The sequence below is a fragment of the Garra rufa genome, chromosome 10 (genome assembly GCF_049309525.1).
Source record: "Garra rufa chromosome 10, GarRuf1.0, whole genome shotgun sequence".
NCBI lineage: Eukaryota > Metazoa > Chordata > Actinopteri > Cypriniformes > Cyprinidae > Garra > Garra rufa.
The window spans coordinates 22053416-22071108 of record NC_133370.1 but is presented as its reverse complement, the minus strand read 5'-3'; the positions used below and the strand labels follow the sequence as shown (position 1 = coordinate 22071108).

General features: G+C 37.0%; 1 protein-coding gene across 1 annotated transcript; it reads right to left on the bottom strand.

Annotated features, from left to right (window-relative positions):
- Positions 1 to 12722: 12722 nt before the first annotated feature.
- Positions 12723 to 16163, bottom strand: and2 (actinodin2). Its single transcript, XM_073849400.1, has 4 exons — positions 16100 to 16163; positions 15464 to 15499; positions 14513 to 14655; positions 12723 to 14009 (listed from the first exon to the last, which is right to left on the bottom strand). Exons 1-4 carry the CDS (start codon positions 16161 to 16163, stop codon positions 12723 to 12725), a joined length of 1530 nt encoding a protein of 509 aa, XP_073705501.1.
- Positions 16164 to 17693: the final 1530 nt, after the last annotated feature.

Below are 17693 nucleotides of genomic sequence, written 5' to 3'. Positions count from 1 at the left end.
TGTTTTGGCATCTCTTTGCAACAGTGAGTCGAAAGTTAGACTTTTCTGCACTGGTTTGGTTCCAATCGAGCAAAAAACCTAGGACTAGTTCGCAAAAGTAGGTTTTGCAAAAAAGTAGGTGTTCCAACAACATAAGACGCTTGAGCCTGTTTAGGAGTTATGAGCAATTTCGTACTTTTAATCACTGTAGTGCCCCCATCAGGCCGATTGGGGTGAGCCTTGGTGACGTTGTCGGCGGTGTGAGTACTACCATCCCTCCAAGTTTCAAGTCTCTACGCCTTATGGTTTGGTCTGCACGGTCAGTTTTACGTGGATATTGCTGATCCGTGACCATTCTAACGATTACAATAGGGGTTCAGTGCTACGCGCTTAAACCCCTAAATATTAATGGCTCATCCTGCACTCTTTAGCTTTTTGTCCAATCAGATGTTCTTGAATGAAGATGCCCCTCCTCCCAATGCCTCCTACTTCTGACTACCAGTAGTCTCGCGTAGCCTGACCTTCAGACTGACGGCTGAAGGTCTGGAATTCATAGAAGCATTAATTGGCCAAGGCCCGCCCATAAGGCCGTTTGACCGACATGTCAAACAACCAATCACAGTTCGTTTCGTTCAGGGTCACATTTCGGGGCGTGAAAATGCCCCCACAACAACAGACTGGCGTGCAACAATTCAGCTGCAGTCACTGAAATAAACAGCATTGAAAGTTAAATAAGAAGAGGGAGAACAAGCAGTAAGTCAGTAATTTGTTCGCAAACGTTGTATAACAACAATGGCGTCTGCATAAGCACCTCTTAACAAAACAATCAGTCGGCGCTTTGTTTCCCGGCGGACCGAAAATAAACGCGACACTCGCGTCAACCGGAAATCCGATCAAATTCAACTAATCAGATGACGACTTCGACATTCCTGAAGTGTTTCCAGTTAAGTGTACCATATGCATCAGACATTTAGCCAACGTTCCGTGGGCGTGACGCCTGAGGCTGAGACTAGACTACCAGTAAACAAGTTTCATGACTGTGACTGTAAACTAAAGTCTGTTAGCTTTTAAAAACAAAGTATTATCTTTTAAGGAATGTGCTTAATTTTTGTTCTGAAGGAACAATGCAACTTTCTCAGATTTCCTTTATATCAAATCCACTATTCAACACAAGAGAAACAAAAGAACATTTCATCTGTGAGACAGTGAGTCAACGGCTCTGCAACACCAGCATCCTGCTCTCATCATTCCTATTGAATCACTGATGCATAAAAACTTTTTGCTTCCTTGTGTTAACAATAACCTCACCTCATTCTCTCAGGTTGACAGGCATGGCAGAGCTCAGGCATTGTGACTGGACATGACATTTCTATTCCCTTTCAGACTCCATCATGTCACCAGCTCCACTGAGCCCTTGCACTGTCTGTTATTCTATTATACATTCCCTATTCAAACACTCTCTCTTACAGTACTTCACACTTCTCCTAGATTTGTTTTCTTGTTGAGGGAATGCACGTGACCATCAAAATGAAATAAATGTGGCATCAAGCCATCTCCATTCTCTATTAAAAGCATCTCATTAATGTATTCACATTTAATTAGTTTAAATTTAGTCATGAATTAAGTCATTTTTATATAACGCTCTAATACAGTTTCAAAGCAGCTTTACTGTAATAAACAGAACCAGCGATAGAAACTAAGGAGACCTATTCAAATTCTGCTGTAAAGCAGCTCTACAAAGACAAAGAGTGTCAATATTCAACTCAAGTCATCAACATCATCAATTATAAAATGCCTTTTCTATAGGCAGCTCTACAGAAGACCAGTGTGTTAATATTCAGCTTGAGTCAGTTCAGTGTTGATTCAATTCAGTTCAATAACAGTGTCGATTCATTACATGAATATGTAATTCATTACATTTGAAACAAAGATGATAAAGCTATAAAGCAGCTCTGTAGACAACAGTAGTGTCATCATCTAGCTTAATTCAGTTCAAGTTTTGTTCTCATTCAATAGTACCAGTGCAGTCAAATCAATAATGCAGTATTACTGAATAGTAGGTGTCTTTAAAAGCCAACTAAGCAATCCAAAGGCGACAGTAGCAAGAATAAATTCCATGCTGAAGCAATCAAAAGGGATAGTGTCATGATCGGGGCTGTGGGGTTTCCCTCAGCCACCCGGGGTCGCTGTTTTCCCTTCCCTGCACTGCACTTCCCTGAGTGTTCACTTGTCCTGATTATGTCACCTGTTATTCCCCAGCTGTTCACAATCACCAGTGTCTTTATAATCTCCACACTTCCACTACCCTGGTGAGTCTGCATTGTTTTCATGTTTTCATGTTTTCATGTTTCCTGTTTCCATGTCATCTTGCTCAAGTCTTGCTCTAGTCGTGTTTGTGCCGTGTTGGCCTTTTGTTGGTTTGTTCGTTTGTTTAGTTTGTTTGTTTTATTAAATATTATTTCTTACCTGCTTTTGGACCCAGACCTCCCTTACTCCAACGTGACAGATAGTTCACCCAAAAATGAAAATTACTGCATTATTTACTCACCCTCAAGCCATCCTAGGTATATATGACTTTCTTCTTGCAGACGAATACAATCAGAGTTATATTTATTCCAAGCTTTATAATGGCGGTAATGGGGTAAACAGGCTTCTCTTGGCTTCCTCCGACATTTTTCTTTACTAATCTTTGTTTTGTACTTCTAATTCATGACCAATGTTTTGTGTTCTCCACTGCACTTCTGCATGCGTCACTTTTCACCGGAGCCTACACTACACCTACATCCTACGTCATCCGCTGAAACACCACTCTCTTGTGAATGCGCGTACGGCAGTGATAAAGATTTTAAAATAGATATTCTTCTTACACAAACACATATTTTTTATTCAGGAGGCCTTTATTAACCCCCCCGAGCCGTGCGGAGCACTTTTTATGATGGATGGATTCACTTTATTGGACTTCAAAATCTCAACACCCATTCACTGCCATTATAAAGCTTGGAAGAGCCAGGACTTTTTAAAATATATCTCTGATTGTATTTGTCTGAAAGATGAAAGTCATATACACCTAGGGTGGCTTGAGGGTGAATAAATTATGGGGTAATTTTCATTTTTAGGTGAACTGTCCCTTTAATTGATTAATTTCAGCCTTTATTGTGATAGGACAGATCAGTAATGACAGGAAACTAAGTGGGAGTGGGAAAGGCCCTCAAGTTAGGACGAGATGCCCGGAGCACAACGATGCTGTATGGCGTTGCGCTGCCCACAAGGCTATCGGCGCCGACATATTAAGTGACATTGTCTGACTATAATACTATTGCCTGATTTTGCTCTATTTCGTCGTCAAAAACAGTTTGAAACAAGTCACAACTGAGCCGCTGTGCATCTCCATTCAAACACAACGGTGTTTCGTTTATGAATGAAGGTGCCTTTTTATATGAATCCAGTGAATCAATGAATTAATTAATTAACATTAATTCCAACATGAATTTATGAATTTAATTGCACACATGCCACCTCTGAGCCTCATAAAACATGAAAATACACCTACAAGACACTTTTGTGTTCTTCTGTGCCACCTCTGTAGTACATATTAATTTTGTTAACACATTTGATTGGTAAAATATAATTTTTTTTTTTATTTGACAAAAAAAGACATACTTTTAATAAAGTTATTACATCACAAAGATAAAAACAAAATTTCCATTAAGGAGTTGTTCACTTTCAGAGCAAAAATTTGCAAATAACGTAGATGTTCATGTCTTTCTTTCTTCAGTCGTAAGGAAATTATGTTTTTTGCATTCTTCCAAAATGCAGCTTCAAATGGCTCTAAACGCTCATAGCCGAGGAAAGAAGGGTCTTGTCTAGCAAAATGATGGGTTATTTTCTAAAAATAAATTACAATTTATATACTTCTTAACCTCAAATGCTCGTCTTGTCTTGCTCAGCAAGATGAGCGCTTGAGATTAAAAAGTAAATAAGTTGTAAATGTTTTTAGAAAAACATTTTCGCTAGATAAGACCCTTCTTCCTCGGCTGGGATCGTTAAGAGCCCTTTGAAGCTGCATTTAACCTGCATTTTGGATGTTCAAACTCGGGGGCACTGTAGAAGTCCATTATATGGAGAGAAATCCTGAAATGTTTTCCTCAGAAAACACCATTTCTATACGACTGAAGAAAGAAAGACTTGAACATCTTGGATGACAAGGGAGTAAATACATTATCGGTAAATTTTTGTTCTGAAAGTGAACTACTCCTTTAATTCACTTATATAAATATCACCTTGTAATGAGAATTTGATCATATGTTTTTATTATTGTCTGTACTCCTACACTTTTTTTTACAGTTATGAGCATAAGTGCCTAAAAAGAAAAGTAAGCGTAGAGCCCTATAAATGCACTGAAAATGACCAAAGAGGACTTACTTTTTATTTTACAGTGTTCTTCTTGTTGCTAATCTGACCGTTTTGTACATTACAGTGGACATACAGTATTTACAAATTTAGCCTTGTATTAAACAGGATACTATTGCTGCATTTATCTAAAGCAGCTTCTGATTCTACACTCGTGTTTATATCTTTGGCAGTATAACCCTATGTACTACAGTAGCTGTTCCTGATGCTGTGCTTGTGCAGATGACAGTTTCTGCATGAAAACTTTTGAACACTTCACACAGAATACATAAAAAACAATGTGGGAAATCAACACAACAGCTCCTACCAATCCACAATACAGCACACCTCACCTATACTATTCACATCTACATTCATAAGATAATGAATGATCATTTAATGTTAATGAAGTTCTTATGGAAATTGCTAAATCAATAGAAGACAATCTTCTTTTGTTAACTATCTAGTGCCATGACATTCCTTTAAAACCTTCTTTTTTATCTCTACAAAGTTATAACTCACCCTCTGGTGGGTGATCCCAAATAAATTCAACCTGGCATGTGTAAGTGGGTCACTAGAGCACTGACTAATTAGCTGGTAACACAATGAACTGCAGCTGACATGACAGGTGTATTGCTTAGAAGAGACAACACAGGGTCAATTCAAGGTTGAAATCCATTCACTTTTACATAAACAGTGAGGATGACGCCATCCAGGGCACTGAAATAGTCTCAAAACATCCCCTGGAGTCATATTTGTGTCATCAAAGATAACAATAGAGTCTATTGACGTCACTAATAACTCTGAAAACAAAACAAACAATGCAAAACATCCCTCAGAGTATCCAAAAACAAACTCACATATGATACCATTAAAGGTAATTTACCACTTTTTAAGTTTGTGTTGTGATCTGGAGTTCTCGGTCAAAAAATAAAATTGCTTATTATAAGCTCTCACTATGTTATTATATCACCAAATCTTAGATTCAATCTTTTTGTCAAATTATTTTCTTTTAATTAGCACAGGTTCTGTATTTCTTTTTGGAACTAATTGGTCATTGGCCTCACTGATGTGAATTTGTGGATATTTCTGGCTAAATTTACCCAATGAGGCCTATGACTTAATATTTCCAAAAAGAAACACAAAACCTGTGCTAATTGAAAGAAAATAAGTTGATAAAAAGATTGAATCCAAGATTTGGTGATACCAAACTATTTATAATACTAAATGAAAAGATTTGTTCAAGATTTAATCACTGTTAAATGGTTCGTAGCCTGCTGGGTACAATTACTGCAGTGCCAAAGTCAGTGAGAAGAAGCTCCATTTATCTCTTCATTCTCTATCTACAATGAATTTCCAAATAAACCAGAGAAATTAAATCACAACCAGACAGTAAGGTGGCTTCGGTGTGAAGCCTAATAGGCTGTGTTTCTGAAATAACATGACAAAATGGGGTGGTTTATGCAATCGTCTTCCTCCTACTCACGTTTTTATTCTAAATTAAATGGTGAAAGAGGATTCTTCATCCTGTGTAGGTGTCTACATAATAAAACTTTGCTGGAAGAGATGTCCTGCATGGGAGTTTAAGGTATCTCTGACTAGATAGAGTTATTTTGATCTATCCTCCATCTCTGCAGAAGCATATGGCATGGTACTCACAGTTTATTCCTGCTATTAAAACTGATAAGTTATATTAATAACAATGCATTTTTCTGTATTCAGGTTTGAAGTGGAGCTCCGTGGAAGACTCAGGGATTCTGTCCAGGTATCGTATGGTAGATACTCCCATCCCTTCTAGAATTCCCAATGAGAGATAAGCCTTACTTGGGTAAAGGATATTTCACGGCTGGCTTCCCCCACCTGTCCCTTGACTGACACATTCTGAATAGTAAATCATTCTTTTCAGAATAACATACATCTTCTACACTATCATTCTCGACTCCAAAAGAACAATATTGATTAAAGAAAATGGGTTTGCAGGAACACTGTGAGCATCTTATCTAGTTGAGGACATGACTGATTATTATTCTTTTGACCCTGTGCTTGTACACAAAAAAAAAAAAATGCAACTGGCATAATAAAATAAAAGGCAACTTTTGTGAGTTTTTTTTTTTTTTGTGTTTCTTTGTTTGTTTTTTAGGCTTTTATTCTCAGTAGTATCCCTCATAGACCTATCATTTCATATATGATTTTAATAATGTCAAGACCAGTCATAACAATACAGCTGAATTTAAAAAAAAAAATTACATGCACCTTGCAGAATCTGCAAAATGTCAATTATTTCACCAAAATAAAAAGTATACAAATGCATGTTTACATATAGTCCACAAGAGAAAAAAAAATGGTTGAATTTATAAAAAATTACCCTGTTCAAAAGTACTGTGTTGTTACCTGAATTTGAAGATCAGGGTAAATGTAACTTATTTTGTCTTCTGGGAAACATGTAAGTATCTTCTGTAGCTTCTGAAGAGCAGTACTAAATGAAAAAAATATGATATTTAGGCAAAATAATTTTTTAATGAATAATTTTTCTTTCTGAAGCTGAGCGTTTGAACTTTCTGTAATAGTTGCATATGAGCCCCTCAGTGTGAAAAGATGGATCTCAAAATCATACAGTCATTGTTGAAAAGGTTAAAATACAAAAAAAAATGTTGAAAAACCAAATAATTTGTGGGACCTTAAGGATTTTTCTGAAGAAAAGAGGGCAATTTAACTGTTCAGGACAAACAACGGAACAACTATCATGAACAACTATTACTAAAAAAAAAAAAAAAAAAAAAACACAAATGTGGATCATTCAGGTAACAACACAGTATTAAGAACCAAGTATGTAAACTTTTGAACAGGGTCATTTTTATAAATTCAACTATTATTTTCTCTTGTTGACTATATATGTATAAAGAAATAACATGCATTTTGTATGATCCCTCTTATTTTGTTAAAATAATAAACATTTTGAAGATTCCCCAAGGTGTATGTAAACTTTTGACCTCAGCTGTATGTATGGATGCAGGGAATGAGACCGACCAACTGTGAAATGCAACTTATCTGAATAACTTCAGTGTCAAACGCAGACATTTTTACACATTGCAGGTTCAAAAAGTTTTTCATTTCACATTATAGGTTCTTTAAATAGTTGTATTTGAGTCCTTTAAATCACAAGAACATACAGTAGACGTTTTTAAAGAACAAGAAAACACCTAAGCAGGTTTTAATTTGGCATCAGACTCAAAAGAAGATTTTTAGCTGCAGTAACCTTTTTATTCCTACTGGACCATAATAGCCTAAAATACAATCAAACAAGCAAGAGGCAGTGCTGCAAACTTCGGAACCAACTCAAGAGTCATTAATCATGCACAGATTAAAAATACACCTTGATTTATACCTTGATCATAAAACACATCATTATTATTTTAAAATTAACTCGACGTCAACATATTTTTAAGACATCAAACGAAATAAAAAGTAGGACCTCTTTGCAAAAACAAATCTCTAAAATCTAAAATTACCTCAGTAAATAGCTACACGAGGAAAAGCATCTCAACATTCGACAACGATCTAAAGAATTGTGAAAGACAGCAGCTAAAACACTGAAGCTACTCACCAATCACAGACTCCGAGCATCAGATGAGATGGAGAGCGAGTGCAGAGCGCTGCGCTTCTGGATCGCTCAGCTCTCAGCTTCACTGGATCATGTGACAGCAGCTGCTGCCCGCTTCATCATCCACATGCCCATACTGCATCCATTCATCCACAGCTCACTTACTACATTTGCTTTATAAAAATAATTGTAAAATATATGTTTATGGACACAAAAACGACTCTTCTGTGACATGTGTGTCCACTGTTAATACTTTTTTTTTTAAAACTAAACAGTACTTAAAGCATCTGTATTTAAAGGGTTAGCACACCCAAACATGAAAATTCAGCTATTAATTACTCACCCTCATGTTGTTCCAAATCTGTAAGACCTTAATTAATCTTTGGAGCACAAATTAAAATACTTCTGATACAACTCGAGGGCTTTCTGACTTAGATGCAGCACATCCGTGTTCTGCTCAAAACGCCGATTCCAGCATCACACTTATATGTTGTGGTATTTTCGTGAATGTACACTGACACATAATGTAGTCTGACACATAAAAGAAAAAATTATTGAATTATTGAATTACTATATGAAATACTTTTTTTTGTGCACATAAAATATTATTGTAGCTTTATATAATCAAGGTTAAACCACTGATGTCACGTGGACTATTTTATCGATGTCCTTACGTACTACTTTTGCTGTCTATGCAAGGTCAGAAAACTCTCAGATTTCATCAAAAATATCTTAATTTCTCTTCCAAAAATAAACTTATGGGTCTCTTATGGGTTTGGAAGGTAATAAATGACAGAATTTTCACGTGTTTATGAGAGAGCATGTGTATTTTGCCCAAATTTCGCAAAAATACACAAAACTACATAGAATTGCTTTAAAGGAACACTCCACTTTTTTTGGAAATAGGCTCATTCTCCAACTCCCCAGAGTTAATAAGCTGAGTTTTACCATTTTGAAATCCATTCAGCCATTCTCCTGTTCTGGCGATATCACTTTTAGCATAGCTTAGCATAGATCATTGAGACCAATATAGCATCGCGTTCAAAAAGATGCAGCAGGCGCAGTAACACTCAGTTACACCGGAATGGGAGTGTAGTTCCTAATCCTACCGGCCTAGAAAATCGCAGCTTTACATTTTTCGCCAGTAGTACATGATATAACTACAGAAGAGTCAAGTTTTAAATAGGACAAATATCGAAACTCGTTGGTCATTTTTGAACACGATGCTATATTGGTCTCATAGGATTCAATGATCTATGCTAAGCTATGCTAAAAATGATATCGCCAGAGTAGGAGAAAGGCTGAATGGTTTTAAAAACGGTAAAACAACTTATTAACTCGGGGGGAGTTGGAGATGGAGAATGAGCCTATTTCCAAACAAAGTGGAGTGTTCCTTTAAATACGGCAAAATAATTGTACATTTGGTACAAATATTTTAAAGCTTAGCATAGTGCGTAGTTTAGAAACATATTTAAACTGTTCATACACCGTTTTACTAAAGCCCAATAAGAAATGGAATTTAGGAAATTAAAAAATCAGTATGTAATGTTAACATTTTTCCAATTAAATGGAAAATGACATGTGTTGCACTGTTTCAGACGGTCAAAGTTTTTATAGATTCTAGAGGCGCAGCAAAACTACAACTTTATCTTAAATTAAATCTTTAAGAAGAACCTGAAGCGTACCAGACAACTCCATCTGAACCAACAGTTAAAAATGTTCCTCTTGGGTTGTCAAGCCTTTGCACCATGTCATCACATGCTTCAGAGCCTGCATGAGGAGGTTGTGTACATCTTGTGTGCGACTATCTTCTCTTTCATCTTCTGTGAGCACAACATTTTATTATGCTAAAATTCAACTTTAACACTTCAGCCATAAATACATTCCGGCGTTTATAGGAACAGACACACCTGAATGTATAAATACACTTTAGTCATGGCATTTATCTTGATGTTATTTTTTCCTCAGCAGGTTTCCCTGCATGGCAAAGATGCATTTTTTCATTTGAAGCTCAGTACAAAGAATCTGTCTTCAATGTTCTGTAAGTATGTCATCCAGAGAGATTAAAGTGGTTAAAAGTGTTCATGTAACTAGGGCATTTCTCATGTTGTCAAAAGGTTACCTTCAGTACGTTAGCCAACTTTAAAATGGACTTTTAGGACTGTGGATATATGACAAACATCTGGTTTGAAAATCATTGTCAGCTGTTTGATGTGTCAAACAGCAGTACAGGTGTTATTTTACAAGCGCACCTTTGGGGGAAGAAAGGCTAAATTTATATAACTTTTCAATAGCCACATTTCACTGTACAGAAGGAATTGAAATCTCTGTTCAAGGCCAGATCTTCTGCCTTGCAGGCTCATCTCATAACACAAATGCAGTGTTTCAAACACAGACTCACTCTCTGACCACATTTAAATGAAAAACTCTGCAGCACTGCTGAATACAGCACACAAAAGTACACTGCTAATTTCTGTTTGCTTATGCAGAGGACATATTTACCCTCATTACCATTCAGGGCCCTCTCCCATCCACTTAATGACATTCAGCTGGTCCCGCAGGTATGCAGGCCATGGAGGGGTGCAGTCAGCACAAACCGGACTCATGCTGACTGAGGCATTAAGCAACAGTTCAAAGTCTTGTAGCCTTTGCTGTATCCCCTCTCAAAGCCCACCTAAGGCCAATTAGACAGTAAGGAAAGAACCACAACAGACGTGCCAGAGGTATGAAATGCGAAGCTGCTGAGTCTGCACTTGGGTAACATATCCCATCTGATTTCTTGTACTCAAGCTGCCTGTCATAATGAAGTGTGTCAATAAAATCTGTCCCTGGGAGAGTATGTTGGGTAATCCAAGTATTATGTATATTTTGTGTGCTTCATCAGTTCCTTTTTTAGGTATCGCAGGTTTGCCCGCTGAGGGACCTTCTGAGAGTGGCATATTTACAGTGCACTTGCAGTTAATGCATATTTCAACATGTTCACTGTCTGTGTGAGTAGTCATTAGTGTTACTATGTTGGCATGCAAAGCTCTTTTAAAACAGTAATCAAGTGCACTCATTTTTCATCTGCCTGAGGGATCTTTTGGATAAACGCTATTGTGAATTTAAATACTGGGTGTCGGGTACTAATGTTTAATGTGTTTTATATGCTTGATCATGGTGTTTAAAATATACTATTTCTATTTCTATTCCACACAAACCTTTTCCGCTGTCTACAGCAGACATATATGTTCAAATAAAAATGTATACTTGTCATAGAAGTTTATATTGTGAATGGCATATTTATTTTTCCTTAGGAGATACAGTCGAAGTCAAAAGTTTACATACACCTTGCAGAATCTGCATTATTTTACCAAAATAAAAGGGATCATACAAAATGCATGTTGTTTTATGTAGTACTGACCTCAATAAGATATTTCGCATAAAAGACGTTATAGTCAACAAAAGAAAATAGTAGTTGAATTTATAAAAATGACCCTGTTCAAAAGTTTACATACACTTGATTTCTAATACAGTTGTTACCTGAATAACCCACAGCCTTTTTTTTTTTTTGGTGGTAGTTGTTCGTGAGACCCTTGTTTGTCCTGAACAAGTAAACTGCCTGCTGTTCTTCAGAAAAATCCTTCAGGTCCCACAAATTCTTTGGTTTTTCAGCATTTTTGTGTATTTGAACCCTTTCCAACAATGACTGTATGGTTTTGAGATCCATCTTTTCACACTGAAGACAATTGAGGGACTCATATGCAACTATTACAGAAGATTCAAACACTCACTGATGCTTTAGAAGGAAAAACGATGGATTAAGAACCGGGGGTGAAAACTTTTTGAATGTGAAGATCAGGGTAAATTTAACTTAATTTATCTTCTGGGAAACATGTAAGTATCTTCTGTAGCTTCTAAAGGGCAGTACTAAATGAAAAAAAATATGATATTTAGGCAAAATAAGAAAAATGTACACATCTCCATTCTGTTCAAAAGTTTTCACCCCTGGCTCTTAATGCATCGTTTATATGTCAGTTAAAAGTTTAGTAAAGTTATGTAAAGTAGTAAAGTGATGTCACCATGATAAAGGCCGGTGTTTGCTTTGCTTTAGTTGGGCTCTTGACCCTTGATTAGTTTAACTTAATTATTTAAGTACAATATATGAACAACAAATCAAGTGAACTTAAAAATATAAATAAAGTGAACAAGAGCTCTAAGTTGAGTAAAATCAAACATAGTTTTAGGACACCCATTACTCAACTGAGTTTACTCAATCAGGTGAGTTGAGTGAACTTATTAGAGTTCTCAGCATATTGTAGGATCTGGAAAAAAACACCAACTGTAATTCATTTTAGTCATTTATTTTTTATTGAAAAAATTAAACATAAAATGTATTAGAGCAAGACAGACTGTATTTATCAAAGTGTAAACTACTTTACATATATATCAAAAAGTTACATAACAAATGTAGAGGAAAAAGTACCATTCAGATTTATGTATATGTTTATCAGTTTAAGTCTTATTCAAGTACCCTAACCCTACATTATATAATACATAAATACATATATTGCTTCACATTACCACTAATAAAACCCCTAAATCTATGGATTTGACATTTCAGACAGAATTAGACATCACTAGAGTTACTATAAAAAAAAAATGCAAACAACTATTCCTAGATGATTCTGAATTGCTTCTCCTGCACAGGCCTAAACTGTTGCTACATGTTTATAAACATAATTGAATATGCAAGTTCTCATCCATTTTTTACTCATTTCTTGTAGCCACCCATATATCCTCTCAGGAAGTCCTCGAATCGTGGAACTGGATATTCAGGGGCAACATGTTCAGGGAGAGGGTTGCCATGACCTTGTTCTTCTTTGTGTTCCTCACTTGTGGATTCTGCCCTGCGCAGACGGCAGTTGTAATCGATTTCTGGGTCACAGTCCGGATGGGGCTCAATGATGCTCTCTTTGACCGTCTTGGCTGCTTCAGCTCCAGTGGACGGCTGAGGGGCAAACTTACCACAGTTGGGGTCATACGGGTGGCAGTCTGGTTTATCAGCCCTCAAGTCTTGGTCCTCCACCGGGGTGCAGTCCTTATCATAGTACATGTAGCAGTCATAACCTTCCTTGGTCTTCCCACGGACACCCAGGCGGTGACGAGTCTGGAACTCCGGAAGAACCGGAGGGGGTTTCCTGAGAGCAGCAGCTCCACCCAACAGACAATACGGGTCGTAGCGAGGATCACAGGCCAGGTTAAGCGGCGCATACTCATCTCTTGGAGCGTATTCTAAGACAGGTTTATTGAGTGCGTCTAGCTTGGCAGCTGTAAGGGGGTTGCAGCCTTCTTCAAACAAAGGGTTGCAAAACTGCTCTTTGGGGGCTTCTGCGCTCCTGCCGGTTTGGGCTGAAGGTGCGACTACATTGGTGACGCAAAGGGGGTCAGTGGCGGGGTTACAGGAGGGGTACAGGTGATACAAACCTGAAGGTGATCTGGCCACCAACTTAGGCTGGCAGTAAGGATCTTTGGTAGGATCACATCCAAGGTGAGCATAGGAGGGCAGAGGGCTGAGCGAAGGCCTGTAGCCGTAAGCAGCACGCAGGTGGTACTGCAAACACTCGGTGTCTGAAGGATTGCAGATACGCAACAATTCAGCCCTCTGCTCAGCCGACAAGAAAGGCTCTAAGACCGGAGCATAGTAGTAAGCTGGTGGGGTTTTTAGAGGCAGAGGTAGTAGAGAGGACAGAATTGGAGCAGGGACCTTTTCTGGGGCGGGTGAAGGCTCTTCTGGAGCTCTTGGTCTAACGCCATAGAGGCAGTAGGGGTCGAGGTAGGGGTTGCACACTGTCACAGTAGCTTGCCTTAAAGGAACAGGCATGACCATCTTGGCTTTGGGTTTGCTGGTGTGTTCTGCAATGCAGTCTGGGTCATCAGAGTTGGCACAGGCTTTGTAAATTTCGCTCAGGTGAGTGAGGTAATGGTTGTAGGAGCGGCCCTCCTCTACTCTGTGCTTGTTCTGCAGGTAAACAAGGTACATGCGATCCATGTCTTCAATCTGTGGAGATTGAAACAGAAGGTACATTTCTATTACAGATTTGTGCAAAACTTTTGCAATAGATTATAAATGTCAATAAAAAACTGTTGCGAAATGCGTTTCCATTAACTGATGTTATGCGACTAAAACAGCACTTTTTCCTCTCACAATAAGTCATGCCGATGGATGTTGATAGGTTTACATATGTTGCAGCCACCGCACTAGCCATTAATTTTTATCGTAGGAGACACAGCATCTATCTTTATAGAATCAGTGTGGAGAGCCACTTCTGAAACTAAAAGCTGCAGCACGTCTGGTATAAACACAAGCATTGACTAGAGTGGTCGCAATCAGCTCTGCAGAGTTCTGCAGTGTAAATAAGGGGTTATCAAAGTTCTAATAGCAAAGATTGTGTAGTCAACGCTTGTGTAAGTGGCCAATTATGAGGTGTTTTTTTTTATATACTTTCATATTAAGTCATAGAACAATGACTATGACTGTGACTTTTGTTTAAGGCTACTCACTCCCTCCTGGTTATTGGTCTGCATGTAGTATTTATACCAGCCCCAGAAATCAGGTTGGCTCCTGTAGTAGGCAACGTTCCTCCTGCTGCGGACCAGGTTTTTCAGTGATGACTTGCTGTCGGTTTTCACCTCAGCAGCGCCCTCTATAACCGAACCAACAAATGACTACAGTAAGCATCATTTCAGGGAATAGTTCACCCAAAAATTACAGTTATGTCATTAATTACTTACCCTCATGTCATTCCAAAGACCTTCTGTAAGACCTATGCTTAGCCTATGCTGTAAGACCTAAATTAAGATATTTTTGATGAAATCTGAGAGCTTTAAGGTTCTGCATAGACAGAAACGTAACTGAAATGTTTAAGGCTCAAAAAGGTAATAAAGACATTGTTAAAATAGCCCATGTGAGGTCAGTGGTTCAACCGTAATGTTATGAAGCTGCGATAATACTTTTTGACACAGAAGAGAAGAAATTGTTGAATAATAATAGTTTTTTTTTTCTTTGCGCAGATGTTCTGGTCTTTCTGGGCCTCGAACATGGTAGTTACGTTGCTGTCAATGTAGAGTCAGAAAGCTCTCGGATTTCATCAAAAATATCCTAATTTGTGTTCTGAAGATGAACGAAGATCTTACGGGCTTCGACTGACATAAGGATGAGTAATTAATGACAGAACTGATTTGATTGCATTCTTTCTTTGCCGGTGTCACAGTCCGTAACTATGAAGTGTTAACATTTTCTACATGTTTAACCTAAAATGACAACAAGAAGAAGGAGATTCTATTTTGGGGCCAAGATGTTAAGAAACTCTATGTGAGACAATAAACTACTGCCATTTTGAAGTATGCAGCATAATGATTCACATTTAATGCCATTATCTCACTTCAGAGCTTTGATATCAGTGTATTTGCCGCATAGCTGATGATATAATTACACAAAAATGTCCAACTCACCTTCATTGCGTCCTACAGGACCAGCACTCAGAAAGTCTGTGTCAGATGTTAATAAAAAATGAAAAGAAAAGAAAGAAAAAAAAACTTTTTTGAATTGTTATGAACCAAATGTCAGACTTCTGAAATGAAGGAAAATGCCAACTAGCTATGACTGCACAGCAGGCACTTTTCCCCTCAGCGGAGCCTGTGTTTTATTCTAGTGATTACCGTTCTGTCTCAGCTCTCTTGAGAGCTGTAAGTGCCTTAAAATGGGGTTTAAACTTCCGGGACCCCCTACAAGTGTACCTGTTAAACTACAAAGAGATTGGGGAACTAGCCCACAGGCTGCTGCTATAATTACCACTGCTGTAAAATAAAATGAAGGATGTAAAATGTTCTATACGTGCAGCGTTATTTGTGGCATGTGCAGTTGGCTGATATTCTCAAGGCCTCCCTTTTCCAATGAAAACTGATTAACTGAAATTACTATACAGAGGTGTTCACAAAAAAAGAATAACCATATACAGTGCTCATTCGTTTTCTGATTCATTTGGTCCATGCTTTATAATGCTATATGATTTACACTGAGCAAAGATTGAATTGCGCTAAATATTCAGGATAACAGAATATTTTGTTTAGATAAAAATGGATTCTCACCTGGCATAAAGACAGCTGCAAGAGCCATTCCACAGAACACAACAGATAATGTAAGTCTGGCCATTTTTCTTGATTAGTTGAGTCCTAAAAACAAAAATTGCCACAGAAATTGAGAGAGTGATCCATATCAGGGAGATTTCCACCCAATATTACAAAAAAATGGTTGGCTAATTGGATTTTTCAATATTGATTCTTAAATAATAATAAACATTTAACTATTTAACTTTTAAACTGTGCATGATTTGTTTAAAACGACCAATAACTTGTGTTGTTGTACAATTTTTAAAAAAATTTTAATGGATAGACTGCAATTCACATTCTGCTGTTTCTGTAGAAATATATGTAAATAGTTTTTTTTCCCCTGATTTTTTTAAAATAGCCTTTTAAATAGTAACTTTTTTGCTATTTTGGAATACTTTCACTATGTAAAATAACTGTTTTCTATTTGAATATATTTCAAAATGTAAAATAAATAAAAGCAAAAATTGTAGCCTCATCACTCCAGTCTTCAGTGTCACATGATCCTTCAGAAATCATTTTAATATTGTGATTTGCTGCTCATAAAAAAAACATTTATTATTATTATGTTAAGCTGAGTAGAATTTTTCAGGTTTCATTGATGAATAGAAAGTTCAGAAAAACAGCATTTATCTGAAATAAAAATCTTTTGTAACGTTATAAATATCTTTATCATCACTTTTGATCAATTTAAAGCATCCTTGCTAAATAAAAGTATTACTTTCTATAATACTTTAATTAATAATTACAAAAGCGATTTTATTTCAGATAAATTATGATCTTTGGATCTTTCTATTCATCCCAGAATCTTGAAAAAAGTGGATTGAACTGTTTTTAATATTGATAATAATAATGATAAATGTTTCTTGAACAGCACATCATATTAGAATGATTTCTGAAGGATCATATGACACTGGAGACTGGAGTAATGATGCTGAAAATTTTGCTTTGATCACAGGAATAAGTTATTTTTTAAATTAAATTCAAATAGAAAGGTTATTTTAAATAGTAAAAATTTCAAAATTCTACTGCTTTTACTGTATTTTGCATCAAATAAATGCAGGCTTGGTGAGCAGAAGAGAATTCTTTAAAAAACATTAAAAATCTTACTGCTCAAAAATTTTTGACCAGTAGAGTATGTATATATATATATATATATATATATATATATATATATATATATATATATATATATATATATAGTGTATTCTGTCTGTATCAGTCAGCTGGATGAGAAAAAGGATCTCCGAAAGCACTTACCTGTTCTTGCAGAAATGTTTGAAGATACTCTTGGTGCTGGTGGGCTCTGAAGGGGCGTACTGAGCTCTTCACACAACCCCTGCACTCCCCTTCAAACCCTCTGAACTGCTGTGACATACGGCAACATTTTTAAGGTGCTCCATGATCATTAAGAAAAAAAGGCATGTCATATGTCAGGAGCTTGCTGTTAGCCTTTTTGGGATTGGCTCTTGCAAAATCAGCTCACTGACCAATGAGAGTCCTGTAATTAGGAAGAAAAGCAGCAAGATCCAACTTGGAAGAGGGAGCCGGAGGGATGCAGAAACAATCAAAGAAA

What these genes read in the sequence shown, in the direction of transcription:
- and2 (XM_073849400.1), bottom strand. Translation starts at nt 16,163, where the DNA reads ATGGCCAGACTTACATTATCTGTTGTGTTCTGTGGAATGGCTCTTGCA. An exon ending in TGCAGCTGTCTTTATGCCAG is followed by an intron (nt 15,500 to 16,099) that starts GTGAGAATCCAT and finishes CATCTGACACAG; the next exon opens with ACTTTCTGAGTGCTGGTCCT. An exon ending in AGACCAATAACCAGGAGGGA is followed by an intron (nt 14,010 to 14,512) that starts GTGAGTAGCCTT and finishes CAATCTCCACAG; the next exon opens with ATTGAAGACATGGATCGCAT.